The 19,793-nt window shown below is 42.6% G+C and overlaps 5 protein-coding genes across 5 annotated transcripts; 3 read left to right on the plus strand and 2 right to left on the minus strand. All coding sequences in view use genetic code 11, as the record gives it.

The window, feature by feature from the left end:
- Positions 1–875: 875 nt before the first annotated feature.
- EGR_05617 (hypothetical protein) lies at positions 876–1,493 on the plus strand (the record flags this gene model as incomplete). The annotated part of the gene is made up of 2 exons (XM_024494866.1): positions 876–986; positions 1,206–1,493. The coding sequence occupies 2 exons, from the start codon at positions 876–878 to the stop codon at positions 1,491–1,493; spliced, it is 399 nt and encodes a 132-aa protein (XP_024350663.1).
- A 1,963-nt stretch (positions 1,494–3,456) lies between these two features.
- On the plus strand, positions 3,457–4,303 carry EGR_05618 (Transmembrane emp24 domain-containing protein 4; the record flags this gene model as incomplete). Its single annotated transcript, XM_024494867.1, has 5 exons — positions 3,457–3,589; positions 3,632–3,738; positions 3,787–3,888; positions 3,925–4,071; positions 4,154–4,303. 5 exons carry the CDS (start codon positions 3,457–3,459, stop codon positions 4,301–4,303), a joined length of 639 nt encoding a protein of 212 aa, XP_024350664.1.
- Positions 4,304–4,530: 227 nt separating this feature from the next.
- EGR_05619 (hypothetical protein) lies at positions 4,531–5,632 on the minus strand (the record flags this gene model as incomplete). Its single annotated transcript, XM_024494868.1, has 3 exons — positions 4,531–4,785; positions 4,861–5,091; positions 5,213–5,632. The coding sequence occupies 3 exons, from the start codon at positions 5,630–5,632 to the stop codon at positions 4,531–4,533; spliced, it is 906 nt and encodes a 301-aa protein (XP_024350665.1).
- A 3,736-nt stretch (positions 5,633–9,368) lies between these two features.
- On the minus strand, positions 9,369–12,507 carry EGR_05620 (2-amino-3-ketobutyrate coenzyme A ligase; the record flags this gene model as incomplete). The annotated part of the gene is made up of 6 exons (XM_024494869.1): positions 9,369–9,526; positions 9,603–9,681; positions 9,752–10,133; positions 10,206–10,612; positions 10,648–10,865; positions 12,372–12,507. 6 exons carry the CDS (start codon positions 12,505–12,507, stop codon positions 9,369–9,371), a joined length of 1,380 nt encoding a protein of 459 aa, XP_024350666.1.
- A 2,178-nt stretch (positions 12,508–14,685) lies between these two features.
- Positions 14,686–16,340, plus strand: EGR_05621 (hypothetical protein; the record flags this gene model as incomplete). The annotated part of the gene is made up of 3 exons (XM_024494870.1): positions 14,686–14,975; positions 15,795–15,884; positions 16,289–16,340. The coding sequence occupies 3 exons, from the start codon at positions 14,686–14,688 to the stop codon at positions 16,338–16,340; spliced, it is 432 nt and encodes a 143-aa protein (XP_024350667.1).
- Positions 16,341–19,793: the final 3,453 nt, after the last annotated feature.

The raw sequence follows: 19,793 nt of genomic DNA on the forward strand, positions 1-19,793 counted from the left end.
GATGTAGGTTGGCACACCCTGAGAGCCCCATTGACCCTTCCCAACCACAATGGTCTGATAGAACCAAGGCGTTTTCCCATACGAGCCTTGTCAAATGAAAAACCTTGTTACTAAGCCCGTGGCGCAAATTAACCCACTCATATTCCATTAACCCTTAAAATGAGCGCAAATAAAAAATTTCGATGATCAAAATGGTAAATTATCAGAATTATTTCTCATTAAATGTCAAGAGATTTGAGCTCCCGAAGCCTTTAGATCTACGTGGTTAGGATGAGTTTGAATTGGTGAACAACTTTACTTGTCAGGCTAGGTAGTTTAATTAAACAATCCCCTAAAAAATATCCCTAACAATATCTTCAAATTACACTAAAATTAGCGTCCCCTGAGGTTTTGTCTTTGTCTATTTCTTCAAAGAAGGCAACAGTTCTTATTATGTAAAGCTGTAGTACACTTCATTCTAAGCTTCTTATACCTGACTTCGAGTGGACTGTTTTTGTGGTTCTTACCAAAACTTACACCCTAGTCGACGATTTCAATCGTGGCCATACCTTATTAAATTGCTTAAAAGTGGGATTTACCCTCTAAAATATGCTCCCAGTGAAAAAATTTTCCATTTTACAACCTCAAAAGGAAAGTAAATCTTTTTCGCCTTGTTTTAAACAGACACCAAGTCATTGTTTCCTTTTTCCTAACCTCTTATTCCAAATCCAAGCCAACTTCTTTGTTAACTACCCATGAGTCGTAGTTTAAAGTAGGAGGTACAACTTGGCGCCAACGACTTTGTGCATATATTCGCTTTACCTTTTCAAGGATTTCATCTCTGCTCCCCAAGCTGTGATAAAACCCACCATTATCACCATCCACAGACAACGCAAATGTTTCTTGTGACACGGTGTAGTGCCTCCGTGTCCCTTGAATCTCTCTCAGTCACACAAATCGCTGGTCTGTTCTTGGGACTCTACAATTGCAATAAGGAGTCCTGTCGAGTAAGTCTTCCTGTACTTTACCACTTCCTTTGATATAAATGTCACACCGTAAGTTGTTTTCATATGTATTGTTGATATGTAATAAAATACTGGTCGCTTTTATCTACTTGAAACATAAAATTAAGAGAGAGGTAGTGCAAACAACTGATAATTGGAAAATTAGACCAATTACTTTCACAGAGTGTGTCTTTGTAAACAGTGTAGAACATGATTTTACAGGAGCCTCGACCATATTTCTGGGAGCCGCCACAGCAAGGTACACTAACTCAGACCTGCCCTTACCCCTACTCGGCCAGCCAGTGCTACAACCGATATGGACTTTGCACCAAGTCCTCCCTCAATCAGAGTACCTGTACTTTTCGAGCCGTGAACCGCATACCCAAAAGCGAAGCCGTGCTGGCTAAAATCCCCTCTGAGCTTCATGCCACCGTGCACAGGGCACTTTCATCCCATGTAACTGATGAACAACGATTCCGTGCATGTCTGTGGCACTCTGGAGGTGCTTGAGATAACACTTCTTCCCAACGCTGAGCCACCTTTGCACATGCACACACCCATCCTTCTCTTTTCCTCCCCTCCAACTTTGTACATACAAGTCTTCTGGGAAAGCCACTTGCATTTTGTGGGTAACTGTATTTAACCAGCACGTTGCTGTTTAGCGTGTGCGTCTTCTCTCTCTTTCTTTTCTGTCCGTGTTGAAGAACCGTCTGCCACGCTTACTACACCCAGTTCGCTCTACTACCTCATCTCGTTGAGTAGACCAGTTTTGCAGAAAAGAAGAAACGAACAACCTTGTTGTGTATAGTTGTGCAACTGGACTTCCCTTACTCGACTACGAGGATGATCACTGCAACAGAAGGGGAAGTGGACTTACTTCTTTCTGATTACATTGAAAGTTGTTGTCTATGGGTAGAATAAAAGAGGTAAGAGGAAAATTAGATGCCATAATTAGGCAGCGGCATCCATCAAAATCTGCGTTTGTAAAGTCCTCTAGCTTGAAGTAGTCTACAAGGGACCGGACATTTTATTAGTACACTTTCAATAAATGGAATTAACACATTCGAGATGCCTGGAATAAATTTAGAAGTAAAAAAGCTTAAATTAAAGACGGTTATTTACTTAAACAACTTTTTTATTCTGTCTTTGATGCACAGCATGAAAATATTTTTAGGAAAGAGGGTTAACACGTTTACGAACTCATGTGAACTGAACAGGTATTGGCTTAAAAAAAATGGTTCTCAATAAATCTCGATATTTTAGCGGCATTCATGCAACCTTCGAGTTCGAGCTGATAGCCGAACTTCGAGGTGGTTAAAAAGGCCCTTCTGTCGTGCGCCTAAGTTCGCAGCAAACTCTTGCCTTCTGTGACGTTTTGGTGCCATATACATTAAGATTTTTGAGTGGATTTGATTACCTCCACCACTGATGTAGCGCCCGAGCCACTCGTAACGACTGGAAAAACAAAACATGAGGGCGATCCCACGAGGCTAGAATGTTGACCGAATCACGGAGACTAAAAGCCTGCATAACCAACCACACTCCCATTCATATGCCGTCAAAAAATACATTAAAAATTAACGGCTCTACTGATGAAGGCTTAGAAATTTTATGACAGGAACCAACCGTGTCTGTCGATAATAAATGAATCCAAGAATGAGTCCTGAGTCCAAATTAAAGGACTTCTTCAAAATAAACCAAATCACGCTGGGGGGAGTGGACAAACTGCAATTTGAGGATAGTAACAGATACTAATTAAAAATCATAAGGGAGACATTTAACAGGATGGTGAACCAACTAAAAGTCTTAAGTAAGTGTAGCAGAATGTTGGTATTTTTATCACACGTTCAGTCGTTTGAGCTCTTCGTTCTCCGTGATTTTTACTTCCGTTTGTGCGATGTGGCTTGCAGTTTGCCAAGCCTCCTGTACCCTATGGATAGGTCTTTCAACCCGTCACGAATTACAACCAGTTTAAGGACGACTCATAACCCACATCAAAACCTACTTTTTATCTACAAACTTTTTCAATTTTGTGTTTTGAGGGTTTGCCTGCTTATTTAGCTGGACTTGAAGACGAAACAATTCATTGCCTGGGGAAAGTCACACATTAATGTGTATTTACAAAATTGTCAAAACCTTATTTTTTTGCATTTTCAGGTAAAATTGGATCGACTTTTTAAAAAATCAAATTCTTACTAAAGTTTTAAAACTTCTAATAGATTTTTGTTACTACTTGTTGGCACTTTATAGCTAAAACCTTTTTCAGAACTTTATTGACCTGGCTTCATGTTGCAAATCAATAAATATTAATCGTGACTTAATGTCACTAACATTAAGGGTACTAATTGATAGCTAGCAAGAAATATTTTACTACCTTTCTTATGGTAAGAGTATTTTATTTTGCTTATAATGACCTCTCTGGAAGGCGGGAACTCGAGTCCACCTTTCGTATAACACGTTGCATCCAGACAATATGTTGTTATTTGTTTTGGTTTTCTTGGTTTCGTTTTTGTTTCCCTCATCGACATTCGCCATATATTTTCATATAAAAGAGGGCACATCCAAGTGCTTCATCGAGGAGGTACCGGAAGACACCCCTATTGCTGGTAATTGGGATAACGTAATCTACTCTCTATTTTGATACGTAGGTACTTATTCAATAGCTGTATTACAAGATGAGAAATTTGTGCGCTCACCCAAACATGGTGTTCATGTGGAAATAAAGGATCCCGAGGGAAATGTCGTTCTCTCTCGTGTAAGTAGACATTGATAAATTTCGGCAGTTTTCCCCCCTTCCTTGCAGATGTATTCACAAGAGGGTCGGTTTATTATCACCTCTCAAACGGCAGGAGAGTACAGCATTTGTCTATCATCAAGCAGCTCTGACTGGACTAAGAGCCTCCTGGTAATTCACAATCCCACACCTAATACGTGACTTTAGCGTGTTACCCTCGACATTGCTGTTGGTGACCATGCCCTAAATTTCAAGGAGATAGCATCGAAGGAGGAGCTTAATGAAATCGAGCTTCATATTCGTCAGTTGCTTGAACAAGTTGCGACTCTTGCGAAAGACCAGGATTTCCAGCGGGTAAGACTTCACTCTCTCTCTCAAGGTCTCTCATGCATTTAAAATAATTGGCGTTACTTTTTCATCGTGTTTAATCCTATAGGCCAGAGAAGAGTACTTCCGACGCCTCAGTGAAAGTATTAACAACCGCGTAACGTGGTGGAGCGTCGCACAAGTCCTCCTCCTCTTTCTTACTGGTTTCTTCCAAATGCGGAACCTGCGCTCCTTTTTTCTGGCCAAAAAGCTGGTGTGATGGGCTTACAATTATTTATTTACTTTACATAATACACTCTCAATCACTTCCCCAAATCCCTGTTAATCCACAATTGGTTTGCATGTGCCTCCCCCACTTGTGAGACAAATGAATATGGAAAATCAGTGCCATATTTTTATACGAATGAACACGTGAGTGACAGTCTAAAATTACGTTCATTGAAGTTAGTAGTAGTCATAAGTGTATGCACAAGAGAGGTGGTGGCATTACTTACTGACAGGATACATCGAGTCGTTTAGCTCCCACAATGCGGACGTGAGGACTTCTCTGTACCTTAAGAGTTCGCTGTCCACCTCAGCGATTTTCTTCAGTAGGATTTCGCGCTCAACTTTCAGTTGCAGTGCGTTTTCGTTGTTTATACTCGAATTGGCGGAGACTTCGGGTGCATCTACGTAGGGTATGATATCTTCAGGATTGTCGATACCGAAAAGGGAGCAGGCCTCCGAGACCGTGTTGAAAGTCTAAGGGAGTTGTCAAAACAAGGATCAGGTTGCCTGTTTTAGGTAGATAGGAATTAACTCGGTGCCGGCAACTACCTTCTTGACCGTATTTCGGCAGTGTTGGAAGGTCTCGACGCGTTCCTTGAAATTTTTGGAGAGGTCAGCATTCAAGCGTCGGGTTCCCTGAACATCGCGAATGTTTTCATATACCCGATTTAGTGCCAAGGTGAGATCCCGGATGATACTAGTGGCCTCAAGAAGAGCTTTTTGTCCCTCCACAGTGTCCGACACAGGGTTACAGGTCTCCGACTTGGGCTTTGTTGAGTCCTTTAAGTTAACAGATAAACCTTAAGGACAGGCACGCACTTGTAGAAAATGATAAAAGGGGAGGGTAGAAGGGGATAATTTATTTGCATTTAAGACCTCCACGAGAGGACAAAATATCTACATAGTAGCCAGAACGGCGCGCGAACATGAGCCGTTGCTCAACTTTAGCCGCGGGATCCCAGGCTTCAGTGCGACGTCGCCAAAGTTCAAGCAATTCCTGTAGCTTGTGCTCAGCTTTCCTCTCACGTTGCATCTGGAATTTGCGAATAAGGGAGGCAAACTTTTTTCGCCACTTTCTGCGCTTGTGTTTTTTCATTTTTCGACGACGGTTCTGAATGTCATTGACACATTTGTATTCACCTTCACTTTCAGGGGGAGGCAAAATAAGCGGATCAAAAAACAAGCCAGTAGGGAGTCGAAGAAAATTTTTGTATGAAATCATGTGATCATCAGGCTGAGATGGGACAGAGTGCGGGAAAATATTGGGGGATATTATACGGAGTGGCAAGGTACAGGAATAGCTGTTGGTTCCCACCGTCATCCGGTACTCAGGAAGTCTGCTGGTCGTGGCGCAAAGACATTTTTGTAAATTTACTATAATACGTTAGCGAGACAGAGAAGCTTACAAAATAATCGAGGCTTAAGCAATCGATTAACCAGAAGCATGTTTTGTAGGCTATTTCGCTGCTGCCCCAGGTAACTAGCTAATTACTTTCAAGCTTTCCTAAAGCGAATCATCATAACCAGTGCTTATAAATGTTAAATACAAAACAATTTATAAGTGTCTCTTAGGGCGTGTAGGGTTTACAATTTAATCGAAATATTACAAAACTTTTTGCAGGCTTGGTGGTGAATAAATACCCAAAATTTGATAGATGTTGTATGCTGAAATTCGGTTTGTGTATTACCTATAAAACTTTGCAATAAAAGTCACGCTTGTGTTATGTGATGTAGCTTTCAATTTGTTTTAAATGTTGTTCTCTTTTGATTTTTATTGGAAGCATGTTTACTGTCGGACAAATTGCTTATTGAACCACATACACTGAAATTTGTTTAGATAAGACTGTTTTGTTTATTAAACTATGTTTATGGAGTAAGAAGATCAATACTTGGTCATAATTTTGGTTCGGAAGTAATCTACATAAACTGACTCGAGGCGGATTAACTACGTTGGACTTTAAAATGTACCACCACATCTGCAGTACAAACATACCATCAATTAAACAATGATTTTTTTATTTGAGACCTTTTAAATGATGCAGAAGGGTGCTTGCATTTGTTAGCTGCCAATCTCTACCACTGCACAAGTTCAATGTCTGTTTTACAATTAACTCCAATCCCTCTCCAGCATGACCCAATAATTGAAGTTCGCTGAATTATCTTCGTTTTATTCTTAAGTCCCTTGGATTGGGAAAACTGACTATAGGTTGGTACTTAATACCGTGCAGCATAATCTTTCATGATTTATCCAAGCCCTATTGTCAATCGGTGTCCCTCTTCATGTCGGAAAACGCTGACTAGGTCAATTTGATCTGACAGCTTGCCATTTAAAAGGCCCATCCAAACAAACGCGTATTAAATCCCATTATATTGTAACATCCAGGCATTCCGAACAATATTCTGCCCTTTTTACTCCGACAATGTCATCATTATTTAGCAATGATTAACTACGGGGGAATATTCAAATGGTCGATTTCGGTTTTGGAGGTTATAAGAGAATTAAGAAAATGATATAACAAAGGAAACCGGTAATCTTGCAGACTTTTCGATTTGACATACGCGAACTATCGTGTGTACTTTTGCACACACAAGTATTCTAGCTTTTGACGCAGGATGCTTTAGAAATGGATTAAGCAAGGTGATGATCACCCTATCCGATTACATTGTCGTCTCTGTGTTTTTGAATGGAACCTAAACAAGTCTGTCAGTCGATTTGTTAGGAGTTGGTGATTCTACAATTTACTTGATATTGTGTGCACACTTTCAGTGATTATAGGTTGAGGGTGTGGGGGAGAGGAGGGTGCTGTGACCACACCCAGGCCTGGTAATGACAAGACACGTACGCCGGTAAATTTCTTTGTTCGTATGACCGTTGCATTGCGGTGAGACCACACCCATATAGTGGTGTGGTGGGACCAAAATAGACTCAAAACAAAGTTTCAGTTCCGTCAGTGTTTCTCTTTGTGTATCACATAGGAGGAAGGCAGTTCAGCGACATGATACCGCATCGCCGATGGAGAATTGCAATCAAATAGATGCGCATTTCACTTGTCAGCTAGTGGGCTTGTTTCCCGTACAGTTGACTCAATTTAAGCTTTTTAATTTAAATTGCATTTGAGAAGTTTTAACGAGGAGCTATTGTAGTACGCTGGTTGGTTGTTTAACTCTCGGCTTTGGCAAAGGAGCCATTTAGGTACCCCCGACCTTTTATTTTCGGCGGATGAGCTGGCCCCTGAGCCATACCAGTTGCTCTATACTCTACTGTATGTTCCGGCCGAGACTTATGCCTTCTTCTGTCTTCAGGGCAGTATTGGAGCTCGAAACACAACAAACTGGTCAGTGTATACACACGGGATTGGCATTTCCTGTTTTAAAAGTTAGATGTCTGCAGATAAAGAGCACACCCTTTGAAGTAGAGGGAGGTTGTTTTCAACCACGGAAGAGCGTTTTCAAGGCGGACTGAAATTTTCAACGAGGGGTGTCAAGCATCACCCCCACTGAACTCAAGGCTAAAAATGGCTACACCGCGGTTTCTGTCATTCTACTGCCGAGTAAATATTTGTGCCTCCTTATTCCTCTCACACAATGTGTATGCGGTTAATGGAGACACTTTGACAGGTGCATTTTACGAGACAAAAGAACAGTGGGCACACAATTATTGGTTCGTTTGGTGACTCAGGCTTCGGTTGTAAATTGCAACCAGCCAGGGTGTAGTTAACTTGTCAACCTGACTTTGAATGTTATGCAAATAACTGCGGTTCCGCACCTCTACCACAAGGACTTGAGACGTAAACACACCCAAATACACATGAACTTTTAAGGCAATCTGTTGGTGTGACAAGAGAGTCATCTACCCTTTGCATTACCCCGAGACCATCCTGAAGAAGAATACGTATTACTTGGGGAGATAATGTATTGTCTACCTACAGAAGGGTTGGGAGGGCTACTGGGACGGTCTGAAGGCCAGACCACACGTCAAGCACACAAAATGACGGAGCGCCTAATTGACTTGTTACAAAAACCGAGAGTTAAACAAGCAGCCAAGGTATTGAGTTGCCCCTCTACTCTTTTGAGTGCCGTCTCTGTCGCTCTCCTTGGTCGATCTCCCGCGTCAACCATCGGAATCCCATGGAGCTGGGGTGACACTTAAGCACAACATTACTCATCCCTCTTGGGAATTTACACTGGATCCAGAGGTTCATCCTGTCTGGAAGCTGTATTAGGGGACGGAAGAATGTGCTGGCCATCACAGGCTAGTCACACGATCCCTGGCCTAAAGCAAGATCATATAACCTAGTACCGTGGTGGCTGGGCTTTTGAGTCTGCACCACCTTGCCACTTTATTCTTACATCGGTTCTGCCCAGCCACACCCAAGTTCCATGCAGCTGGTAGAGAGGTGAGGGCGGCGTCACGTGTCAACTTAATGGCCACCTTCATACAGGTGCCGCAGACATCGCCGTGGTCATAACTACTTTTGGCCTAATCAAAACAAAATACGACTTTATTTGGCACCCGCGATCTCCTTCGGATTATCCACGCAACTACTGCCCTAATCACCTCACGTTCTTGTCCTTCAAGAACCTGGAGAGGCTCCAAAGGGTTCTAGCTCAGCCCGTAAAGTGGACTACGGGGACCTGATCAACCCAAAGTCTACGACGTTGACATCAAAAGAACCTCAATGCTGATTGACTTTGAGCACGTCAATTACATTTGGCGTATGACTCGAGATTCAGATGATCCACCTCAAAGCACTTCGCCGGCTTTTAACACCCTGTAAATCGTCAGCCTCGCCGTCTTGTACAAAAAGCACCTGACTTGGCAAACAATTAAGGTGCCGGCTAGGTGCTAGCAAGTGAGCATGTGATCCCGCAGAGGAATGCTAAGGTCAAGCTTCGATGACGTGAAAATGGGATATTTCTCACCTTCTTGAGAATTTTTCAGGACCGAAAAGGACTTAAAGTTCATTTAAGCTGTTACAAAAGGCGCTTTCAATTAACAAAATAGGATGATTACAATGACAAAATGTTAATTAATGGCCTTTTTATAAGGGGCGAGTCTATTGAATGACACTGAGCTTCCTTCCAACAGATGTGAACGCGTCAATGGCCTTTATTATTTGCTCTTGGCTGTGTGCCGCGGAGATCTGGACACGTATGCGAGCTTTACCCTTGGGCACAACCGGATAGCTGAAGCCGATCACGTAAATGCCGTGTTCTAGATTAACGAAAACAAAGTAATATCAGCAGAAGTTTAAAAAGCATGTACTTAGATGCCTGTAAATAATACATACGCAGCATTGCATCGGCGAATTGAGCAGCCAAACGAGCGTCTCCAAGCATTACTGGGGCGATAGGATGGCAATAATCACCCTGTAAAATTTGAAATGGAATTATAAGTCATTTTTAAATACCTTTAAAAAAGAGTAAGACTTCAACGTACAGAAAGCTTGAAACCACGCTCGGTCATTGTGTCACGGAAGAGTTTGACATTGGCATGCAGCTTTTGAGGCAGGTTAGAGCTCTCGATGAGAAGGTCGAATGCTCCCAAGGCTGCACCAACGACGGCAGGTGGAAGACTGTTGGAGAAGAGATAAGGTCGGCCGCGCTGACGAAGGAGTGCAACGAGTTCCTTTGAGCCGGTAGTGTAACCACCAGAAGCGCCACCCATCGCCTTACCCAGGGTTGAGTTTATTATGGTCACTTTGCCTTGCAATCCATAGTACTCCTCAGTTCCACGACCCGTCTCCCCGAAGAAGCCAGTAGCATGGCATTCATCGATGAAGGTGATGGCCTTATGCTCTTCCGCCAACTCCAGAATTTGCCTAAACAGGTTGGTACGTAAGTCAATGATGGGAGAGAAGATACTAACACTAAAATATATGCTAAACACTCACGGGAGTTTAGCAATGTCACCATCCATGCTAAACACACCATCGGTGGCGATCAATTTGACACGGCAATCTTTAGCCTCCTCAAGGCAGCGCTCAAGATCTTTCATATCACCGTGAAGATATCGGAAACGTTTAGCGCGGCACAAACGAATGCCATCGATGATTGAAGCATGGTTCAGCTCGTCGGAGATAACACAGTCCTCAGGAGTGAGAAGAGTTTCAAAGATGGCTGCATTGGCATCGAAACAGCTTGGGAAAAGAATGCTGTCTTCGCGGCCATGAAAATGGGCAATCTTCTGCTCAAGCTTCTTATGAATGTCGGTGGTACCGCAAATGAAACGAACTGAACTCATTCCCGCCCCATGGGTTTTGAGGCATTGGGCGGCAGATTCAACTACACGAGGGTGACTCTATCGAGAAATGGTCAAAAGGCAAGAAAACTTACGGCAAGACCGAGATAGTTATTCGCGCAGAAGTTAATAATATCACCTTTCATGCCTTCGACGGAAACATCGGCGGCCTGTGGACTAGTAATAACGCGTTCTGTTTTCCATGTACCGGCAGCTTTGATGCCGTCAAGTTCCTTTGTGATTAGTGATTGCACAGCGGCGGCAGCAGAGGAACATCTTTTTGGGACGAGTGAAAGCGCAGAGCCAAGGCCAACTACAAGTAAAAAGTATGAGTACGAAAAAGGTTTGTTGAAACACACATCTCCAGTTTACAAAAAAAATATTGTCGAAAAGTTCAAGTGTTCGATGTTATAAAGTCAATACGCAAATACTCTTATATGGTTAAAGAAAATCGTTGTACGGGAGGTGCGCAGAGAGAGCATCGCTTTGAACCACGGAAATCAGCTAAAGAGCGTCCTGGGAACCACTGAAACACGATTGTGACCCAAGGTTATTTTTATATACGGATCCGCCAATACAAACAAACTTGAGGACAAGCAAAACAAAAATAAAGCACAGTGATTTTGTGCTGCTTAGTGTTTTCCACGTTAACAAAGTAGGTGGTGGTACCATCTTTTAAAGTTACCCACCATCAGACTACTTTGTTTTAGTGTCATTTTAGTTTAAGCATTAATAAAGATACATTTGATAATATTCTTGTTAATAGCGGTTCTGTAGAAGACAATTCGGGTCCAAATATGTAAATTAGCAACGAGTTAATTCTGGCTGTGCTATTTTCACCCCTTCGTCATTTTAAATGACATCCTCGATACAAGTTTTCAAGACGCTGTGAATTAGGATGACTATAGATTGAACAATCAAAAGAAAGTCTGCAACTTATAGTGTTTTTTCACGGAAAACGTACTATTATTAGCAACTATCTATAGATTTTCTACTGCTATTGTTTGTTATTTGAGGGTTAATGTGGCGCCCCGATCCATCTCTAAAGTGGTAAGAAGCCATGGTAGTATGGCTGAAGACATGCTACCGACGTAGAGAAGAGCTAAGAGTAATGACATATCTCGGAGGATGCGCGACTGAGTGGAAGTACAATCTAAGCAGTTTTAACTGCCTGTGTATTCAAAAGCAGTGTTAAGCAAACTTTTGGAGCATTACATCGCACCCTCTCCCTTTTGATATTTGATACGAGGCATCTAATCTCTTTTCGATGGCTGAAATCACCCTATCGTTTTTCGAAATTAGCCTCAGCTAAAAATCAGATTTAAGTAGAAATTTGCATACTGGCCAAATTCATGGCTCCATTAGCACCGTGATTAAGATCAGAGGATAAAGAAAAGTCTTCAAGAATGTTTGTGCTTTCAAAGTGCATTTTGGAATAAAATCTTTATTTGAAAGTATAGAGGTGAAACAGCTGTTTACGTATCACATTACTGGCCTGTGTGGTGCCATTTAAGTAACTCTAGACCGCATTAACTTTCAACACAGAAATAAAACTTTCATCCTCGGATGCGGCCATCAATATTTATAAATTTGGGGATTTTCGTGACTTTTACTTCTCTTTGGGATATGAAGAGGGGAACCTACTGGCAAATGATACTGCAACATGACGTGGGAAAAAGAATTTGACCATCTCCAGACTGGCTGTGCTTGCCTTGCTAAACTACCCCGAGATGGAGTTGTAGCGCCACGAATAAGTGGACTAAATCTGGTCATTTCTTACTCCTGACTAGTGATGCATGCCCCTGGGAAGGGATCTCACTGACACGGTTCATCGCACTCCTGAATTGTCCAGAGGCGGGAAAAGAGGGACAGGAGTGGGTGATGGGAGAAGGCGAAAGGAAAGAAGGGGCAAGGGATGGTGGTGGTGCAAAGTCGAAGGGAATGAAGAAAACCATTGGACATGCCAACTGTTACCGGAAATTGAATAGCCGCCGTAACCAATGAAAATTTCCGCTCCACTTAAAAGCGTTTTCTAACAAACCAACCGCTTCACCTCCTCGTATCAGCGGCTAATGAAATTTAATTCCACCGACTAGGGTAATTTCAAGGGTTCTTGCAATTTTATGATGCCTTTCAAACAAAATAACCCTTCAACCATTCTCAATGAATGAAGTGAAGTACTACGTGAAAAAATCGGAGAGCTCGCGCAGTTAAGTACAAAGTTAAGCATAAATTAAATCTCTTTTATGTGTGGTTCGTCTTCTGTTTCGACCATCAAAACGCACCCAGTGGTTTAAAAACCGCTCACGAGTTAAGAACAGTGAGCATTAAATTTGCATGAAGGTAAGAAGGCGTTTGATCCCAACGCCATTTATGCATTCCATCGACCACATTTCATCTCGAGTTTTGTATCCCCTCCGGTAACAGTCCACTTAGGGCCCCGCCAATGTATATCCGCTGGGCAGTGTAGGCTCTGGGCCATGGCAGTATCTTTCGAGCCCTTCTGTTTGTCAACACTATATATTCTGCAGGAGTAGTATGTTTTCTTTCGTCGTCACGGCAATCTCGGAGCACTACAGCATCATTCAATGATTTAAAGTAGCTTTATGGAGCTACTATTCTACCTCTGTCCCTCTATTCCTCATCCAGCCCCCTGCTTGGGTATTATTAAGCCACGGCAGGTGTAGAGAAGGTACCATGGTACCATGCATATTTACACAGGGAACACAGGAAGCTCTAGTTTAAGCGATGTGCCACTTCAGTTCTGGAGAGCCAAGCGATTGGGTTGAGTGACAGGTCACTGCATTCACTAGCCTTTACTGTCCGATCCTCTCTACATTTCAGCTGCCTGCAACGGCTACGTTCCTGGTTCACTGTAGAGATTTGGCAACTAGCCAAAAAAGGGATTTTTTTTACTGGGGTATTTTCCACTCATCACCGCCACCAAACTGGAGTTCCGAGTTCTCCTGAAGTTGACGTAAGACATACCAGTTGTGAAAGAAGGATTACTATCAGCTTAAAGGAGAACTGGAAGGCTAGAATCAGGCTGCTTTGACTGCTCTGTCAAAGCGGCAGTACAAACCACAGTGCATGAGGATCCAGCGTAGGTAAATGTACATTTGAAAGAATCCTGCAGGCAAAGTAAAGCCAATGAGTCATTTTGGGAACTTTTTTTGCAAATGGCCCATTGATACACCAACTTGTTCACTGCACCTCTCAACGGCTTTGCCTTCCTGTCAAAAGCAGCCTAATTTGAAGACTTCAAGTCTTCTGGAAGCTGAAATTCAAGGCCAACGATGAACCACACCTAATCAATGCGCAACAAACTGATTTTCAGTGCTTCCTGACAACTTGACACGTTGTCACATCAATGGTAACGCCCCAATTCGATGAATGGAATAGTTCGAGGTAAAATTTTTTGTCGATAGCAGAGGATGATGCATTTTCATGGTGGATATTCTCTTGTATTATCAGTAGAAGAAGACGGTAAATTTAGTCCGCTGTTCAGGCACGAAACCATTCAATTTAGCCTCCACATCAAAAGAAGCTCTCCAGTTGAGAGTAAATGTCCTGTAACGCACGGAAGAATAAAAAGAATCCGATTTTGGTACTTGTAAAGAAGGAAAAGTGTTGTTTAATGAAGTAGAAAGTCAAACTTACTGATGCGTCGATAATGCTATGCCGCGATGTAATCCCGGAATCACCCCACCCATCCACCCTACCACTCCATCCCCTCCTAAGCAGTCTTCTAATTAAACTGTACAAAAGACAGTATTTCTACCATACTTAAAAATTATTACATTAGGAAGAATTACGTACGATAAAAACACACATGCAAAAGGAGAGGAATGAAACAAATGAGAGGGATTACGGCCCAATTGTTTAATTAAAGGCACTACCAAGTTTCCACCAATGATGAACTACTCAAACGACAGCTACAGGAGGCTTTGAAAAGAGAAGAAAATTGCTGTGACCTCAGTGAAATCTTTAAAAGCCATTCCCCTTTTGGTTTTGATCCAAAAAGTCGAGGAACTAGCCACCTCAATAAGGGGAGGGGGAGGAGGGGAGATGGGAAAATGTAACTTCAACTTGTCACCTCGTATTTGCAGCCTCGTAAAGCAGCATATCTTGAAATGTGCTCGTTCACATTACAGGTGTTAGATCAGCTGGTGTTAGATCAGCTTCCAATTCACTGCTCCTCGCGGCACCTGGCGAATACGGGAGGGGCGATAGACCGTAGCAATGAAATTCCCACTCCCTCCACGCCCCTCTCCAGCCTCACGCGTTTATGCATCGCCTACAAAAAGGAGGAGGAGGAGGAGGAGGAGGAGGAGGGGGAGGAGGAGGAGGAGGAGGAGGAGGAGGAGGAGGAGGAGGAGGAGGAGGAGGAGGAGGAGGAGGAGGAGAACTACTTAAGCGTAAAGTGACTTGACAGTGCCATTTAGGGTTGGAGACTCAATCCAAATCGCAGTGCATCAGTCCTGCTGGAGAGAGAGAGGTAGTGCCCCAGGTACCCGGTTAATAAGGCTGCAGTTTTACTCCCGTTTTGTCCACATTTTGAGAGTCTGTACTTTTTGACTCTCATTGGCTCCCTTTGTACACTTGATTATGCTGGCCCAGAGGCAGTGAAGCAAATCTAGCGGACTGTTATTAACCTGTATGATCCACTTGTTGTCATCATATACCAACCAATCAAATCGGCGTATTCCTGACAACTAAAGTGGCTACAGTCCTGCCTTACGGGGTAAAAACACAGGTTTTTTGGAATTTAAAATAAGCTTCTTAACTCAAAACTCCAACCTGTAAAGTAATTTATTTCCTTTTTCAAATCCCGGGAAATTAAAGCAGCATTCAATTCGTGCCTCAATCGTTCCATACTTAATTTGCCCAGCTTTAATGAACTGACGGGTTGAGCCGTCACGATTTGTAACAAATTAATTTTGGAAGAGTAAATAATTTTGACCAGTCCGTAAATCATGCCTCTGCAAAAGTTTCGTTACTCCTAAGCGGGAGAGATAGTCATCGTTCACGTTACGGACCTTTGGGAATAAAATGCTTCAATGGTCCGAATTGGATGGGGAGAGCCGAATACTGTCAGCTTGTAGGGCTGGAGGGTAGCGGAATGACTGGGTGGACTCTCTGGTCTCCCTTGCTTTCAACGATGGCATCTCTTCCATATCCATATTCCGCCAGATCTCCTCCAACTCGAAAATGATATTATTGTACTGCATTATGCCTTCAGGCCCACCTCAGGGTGCTTCATTGGCAACCCCGATTTAGTGAACGGAGTATCACGTCCTGATGCAACAGGAGAGGCATCTGATGCATCTAGGTAAGCCTAGGGTGATCTACAGCAGAAGAACTTGCCCTGTATTTTGCAATAGGACTATTGACGAGGTATGTAGAAACCAATTTTCTTCAAGCCCCGAGAAGTCGAAGTTGAAACCAAATGGGCCGCTAAACACTGTTAAAGCTACAGTGAGCTAAAAAGGTGTAATGAATAGTTTCACTTTGCTTCTCATAACCTCTCTTTTACGATCTGTTGAAAGGCTTTCCATCACCTTGCGCAGGAGGTGAGCACACTACTGAGTACTAACCCACCCATATCCCCTTCTGTATTCGTCAATTTCTGCCAACTGTATTGCCCATACTTAATTCCAATATCTTCTCCTCTTGATGGCCCTGTGATGAATTGATTGTTTGTTTGACTGTTGGTTTTGGTAACGGGCCATTCAGGCCCTCCGCCATCGTGCCTGTACTGTATGGTCTGACCTACGGGTCACGCTAGGAGCCCCAATCTCTTCTGGAGGTCTTCAGGTCGCCTCACTAATGGCAGCAAAAAGCTAACTCTATCTAGAATGACAAATACCCTGATTTCTACTGCTGAATGATGAACCTTCGCAGGGCGGAAGGAGAGCATATGCCTTGAATGGGGGAATCTGTGGCGGCAACCACGATAGTCCCGTGGCTTACAAGAATGCTGTCATCAACCGTAGCGGCACTAACCGTTTATCATCTGAAAGAGTTCTTTGCGGACCTTTCACCAATACTCTGAATCCATTAGAATTGCTAAGACAGATGAGCGGCATTGCAGTCAATTATCTTTTCATATGCATGAAAATTCTACGTTTGACACGGTTGACTCGTGGATGTTTCTCCTTGCAGCACCGAGTGCGTTGTAACGGCTGACGCGAGAAACCGACCAAGGGGAGCGACGAGTGGAGTGGAGGGGTGACACAATATGTCGGTTGTTTGTTGAACTCTCGGTTTTTGTAACGGGTCACTGAGACGCTCCGCCATTGTACCTCCGTTGAGAGGCCTAGCCTACCGGTCATGCTAGTAGCTCCAATCTCTTCCGGAAGTCATGGAACGCTGCAAGCCCTTCAATGAATACCCTGAGCCTCCAGTTCTTCAATTCTTCTGTAGCGCACACCGCGGATGAGTGGTCACATAGGGAAGGCATGTTATCAGACTGATCCGCTTAACTAAACAAACTTATCAGTTTAGGTGTCAAGTCCACGTCCATAATCTTCCGACATTTTCACACACCCACACTAAATTATTTAAAACTTTTCACTCACAATGTCGAACATTCACTGCAAATTTATGCTGTGTAAACTGCAAACCTGAAAAAAATAATTGCCTTAGAAAGGCGGGTAATTTGAAGGCAACAGTTGCCGCTGCGTTTTATTTTCACATCAATACGAGCTATTTTCGTCTGAAAGATGCGTTTATTAACTTTCCTGGTGGGTAGCATAAATTAGTGTCCCCATTTCAGTTGATCGCCTTTAAATGCAACATTTCCATTGTCCCCATCAGCTATCCAGGGAGCTGGTTTTTCCGCTTGATAAAAGGAAAAAATTTTAGGGTGCTTTCCTCATCCACCTCAACCTTTATACTCTTGGAACGAACGGACGAATTGGACAAGGGGTACAAATGGCACAGGCAGACGCGTTCGGGGTACCCTTCTTCCCAGGGGTCCGATTAAGTCCTTCCGAGGTGTCGCTGGCGTTTCATTTACTGACAGCCTCCATCTTAAAAGAAATATGGAAAAATATCTAAAACCCTTCATAAGTGCTGGTTACCAAGACAGGGGGCTCAGTTTCTTCATAAGATCTTCTCATTTCCTCCTTTTTTTCACCCTGGTTGGCTTATTACAAAAAAAATAAAACCATTGATGGGGTAACAACCAGGCTTCAGCAAATCGCCTCTAAATAGCTTTATAACAACACTTTTTCCATTTTTGATAAAGTCGGACTGCAAATCGGTCTTTTGAATCCCTTTCCCTCTTATTGACTGAAGTCAGTGCCGACGGCAATGGTTACCCAAGCATCTACTGCCTAGGTGATGGCAACATTTTTTTATTTAGTGATTTACATTTTTGAAAGGCCCTAACGCGATAACATCTAAAGCTGAATTGAGTCTGGGTGGAAATGCGCCTCCCTCCACTTTTTTTCACCCCCTACAGTTTCCAGGGCTAAATGCCAGGTTAGATTGTTTTGTGCCTAGAGGTTGTAGAGATAGGATCTGAGAAAGGCTGTCTGCTTTCACTTTCCACCCCAAAATTAAATGGTCTTATTGGCTCATTCTTCCTATCTTAGATTTTTTGGCCTCAGAAATGGTGATTAAACCTTAGTGAGTACCCTTGCAAACTCACAGCTGGATGGGGGATTGCACCAAGCCCAAAACAATTAATCCAGGGTGTGACCATTTCCACCTTTAATCAGGCACCCTTATCGTAGTTGGATTTACTGAAAAAGGAAAATGTTAAAGATTGAAAGAAATCATAATTCAAGGACCAAAATTGTTTTATTGACGGACAGATCGGCTGGCGGGCCAATGGGTTGCCTTGGTAGCCATGCCACCCCTCGGAGGTGAAATCGCACAGGCGTCGGTGCCCGAGCAACCAAAAATGAGATTTGAACAAACAATAAAGACATAATAAAATATTGAAAATTGATTTGCCTCTTCACAATAACATTCACTTGTCAATCTAACCTTAATGATGGTCTAAATGTCCTTGACCTTGGCCCTTGGCCGCATCTACTCACTTTTCACGCCACGTCCCCGTAAATGTGAGTCGGTAGACAGATTAACCCTTATGAATTTTTGTTTTTCTTTTTAAAATTGCAAGCCCGTTAAAGGGTTTTTTAATTGCTCCGCCTTTGCCAGACCCCAAAAATGTTGATTGATATGGCCAATTTACAGAGGTGATAACATCTAGCAATGATCGCTGATGGGAGGCCGCTCGGTAGGATTAAATTCTCAGAGATAAAGTATGGTGAAAAATAATTTTATTTTGTCCAACTGATTTTCCCCTTTTTGCAGGATTTCTAGTCTGTGGATTAATTTTACTTCATTCAAGTAAAAGTTGGTATCCACTTCGAGTAACTTTTGGAGTCCCCTTTTCCACTATTCTTCTCGTTGAATAAGCAAGAAAAAGGGTGAAGAGGTAAAATTTCCTCTTTTTAGCATAATATTTGTAGGAGCAAAGTAACCAAGGGGATCGAAAACCTGTTGCTTCAAACGATAATTAGAGACTCTAAATGCACTCGACACACGATTTAACTTGTAATTCCTTACCTAAGAGCTGAGGAAATAAAAAGATGAAGTAAGGGGATAAACAATGATTCCACCAAACACTTATAAAGTGGAAAAGGGAATTCAAGCGTCACAACATTAACCATGAAGGTGATTCAATGTCATCGAGTGGTTATGACAGGTGTCAGTGATTTCGGCCAATCAGGGGCAAGGGAGAGGGGATTTACTGGCCAAGCTGAGGCTCAACTTTTCTTTTTCAATGGCTGTAAAACTGTCCATTTCACATATCCCCAATTTTAAATGAGCTGACAATCGTGATTTTACTCTTTCCCCATTGATGGAGAAGTGCATGAAAGTCTCTGGCTTCCATCGTCCTTCGCCTCTCATGAAGTAAGGCCTCTTAAAACCCTACTTTTTATTTTGTCTACATATTTCATCTCCAGCTGGTTAGCGAATTTTAGACAACTAATTTTTAGGTCTTTTCCACTTGTTTTTCCTTAACATGTTCATTTCAACGTACGAATTAGGCCTCCAAGACTATTCAACTATCGACTGAGAAGTAAGTATTCTAATGCGCTGATCTGATTTGATGCTAAAGTTTTAGAGCGGCCAACTTAGCAATTAATAAACTAACCTATCAGAAAGAAGTCTTTACAAACTAACAGATCGGATGATACCTATTAAACATTTTACATGCCTT

The sequence above is a fragment of the Echinococcus granulosus genome (genome assembly GCF_000524195.1).
Source record: "Echinococcus granulosus chromosome Unknown EG_S00043, whole genome shotgun sequence".
Lineage (NCBI taxonomy): Eukaryota > Metazoa > Platyhelminthes > Cestoda > Cyclophyllidea > Taeniidae > Echinococcus > Echinococcus granulosus.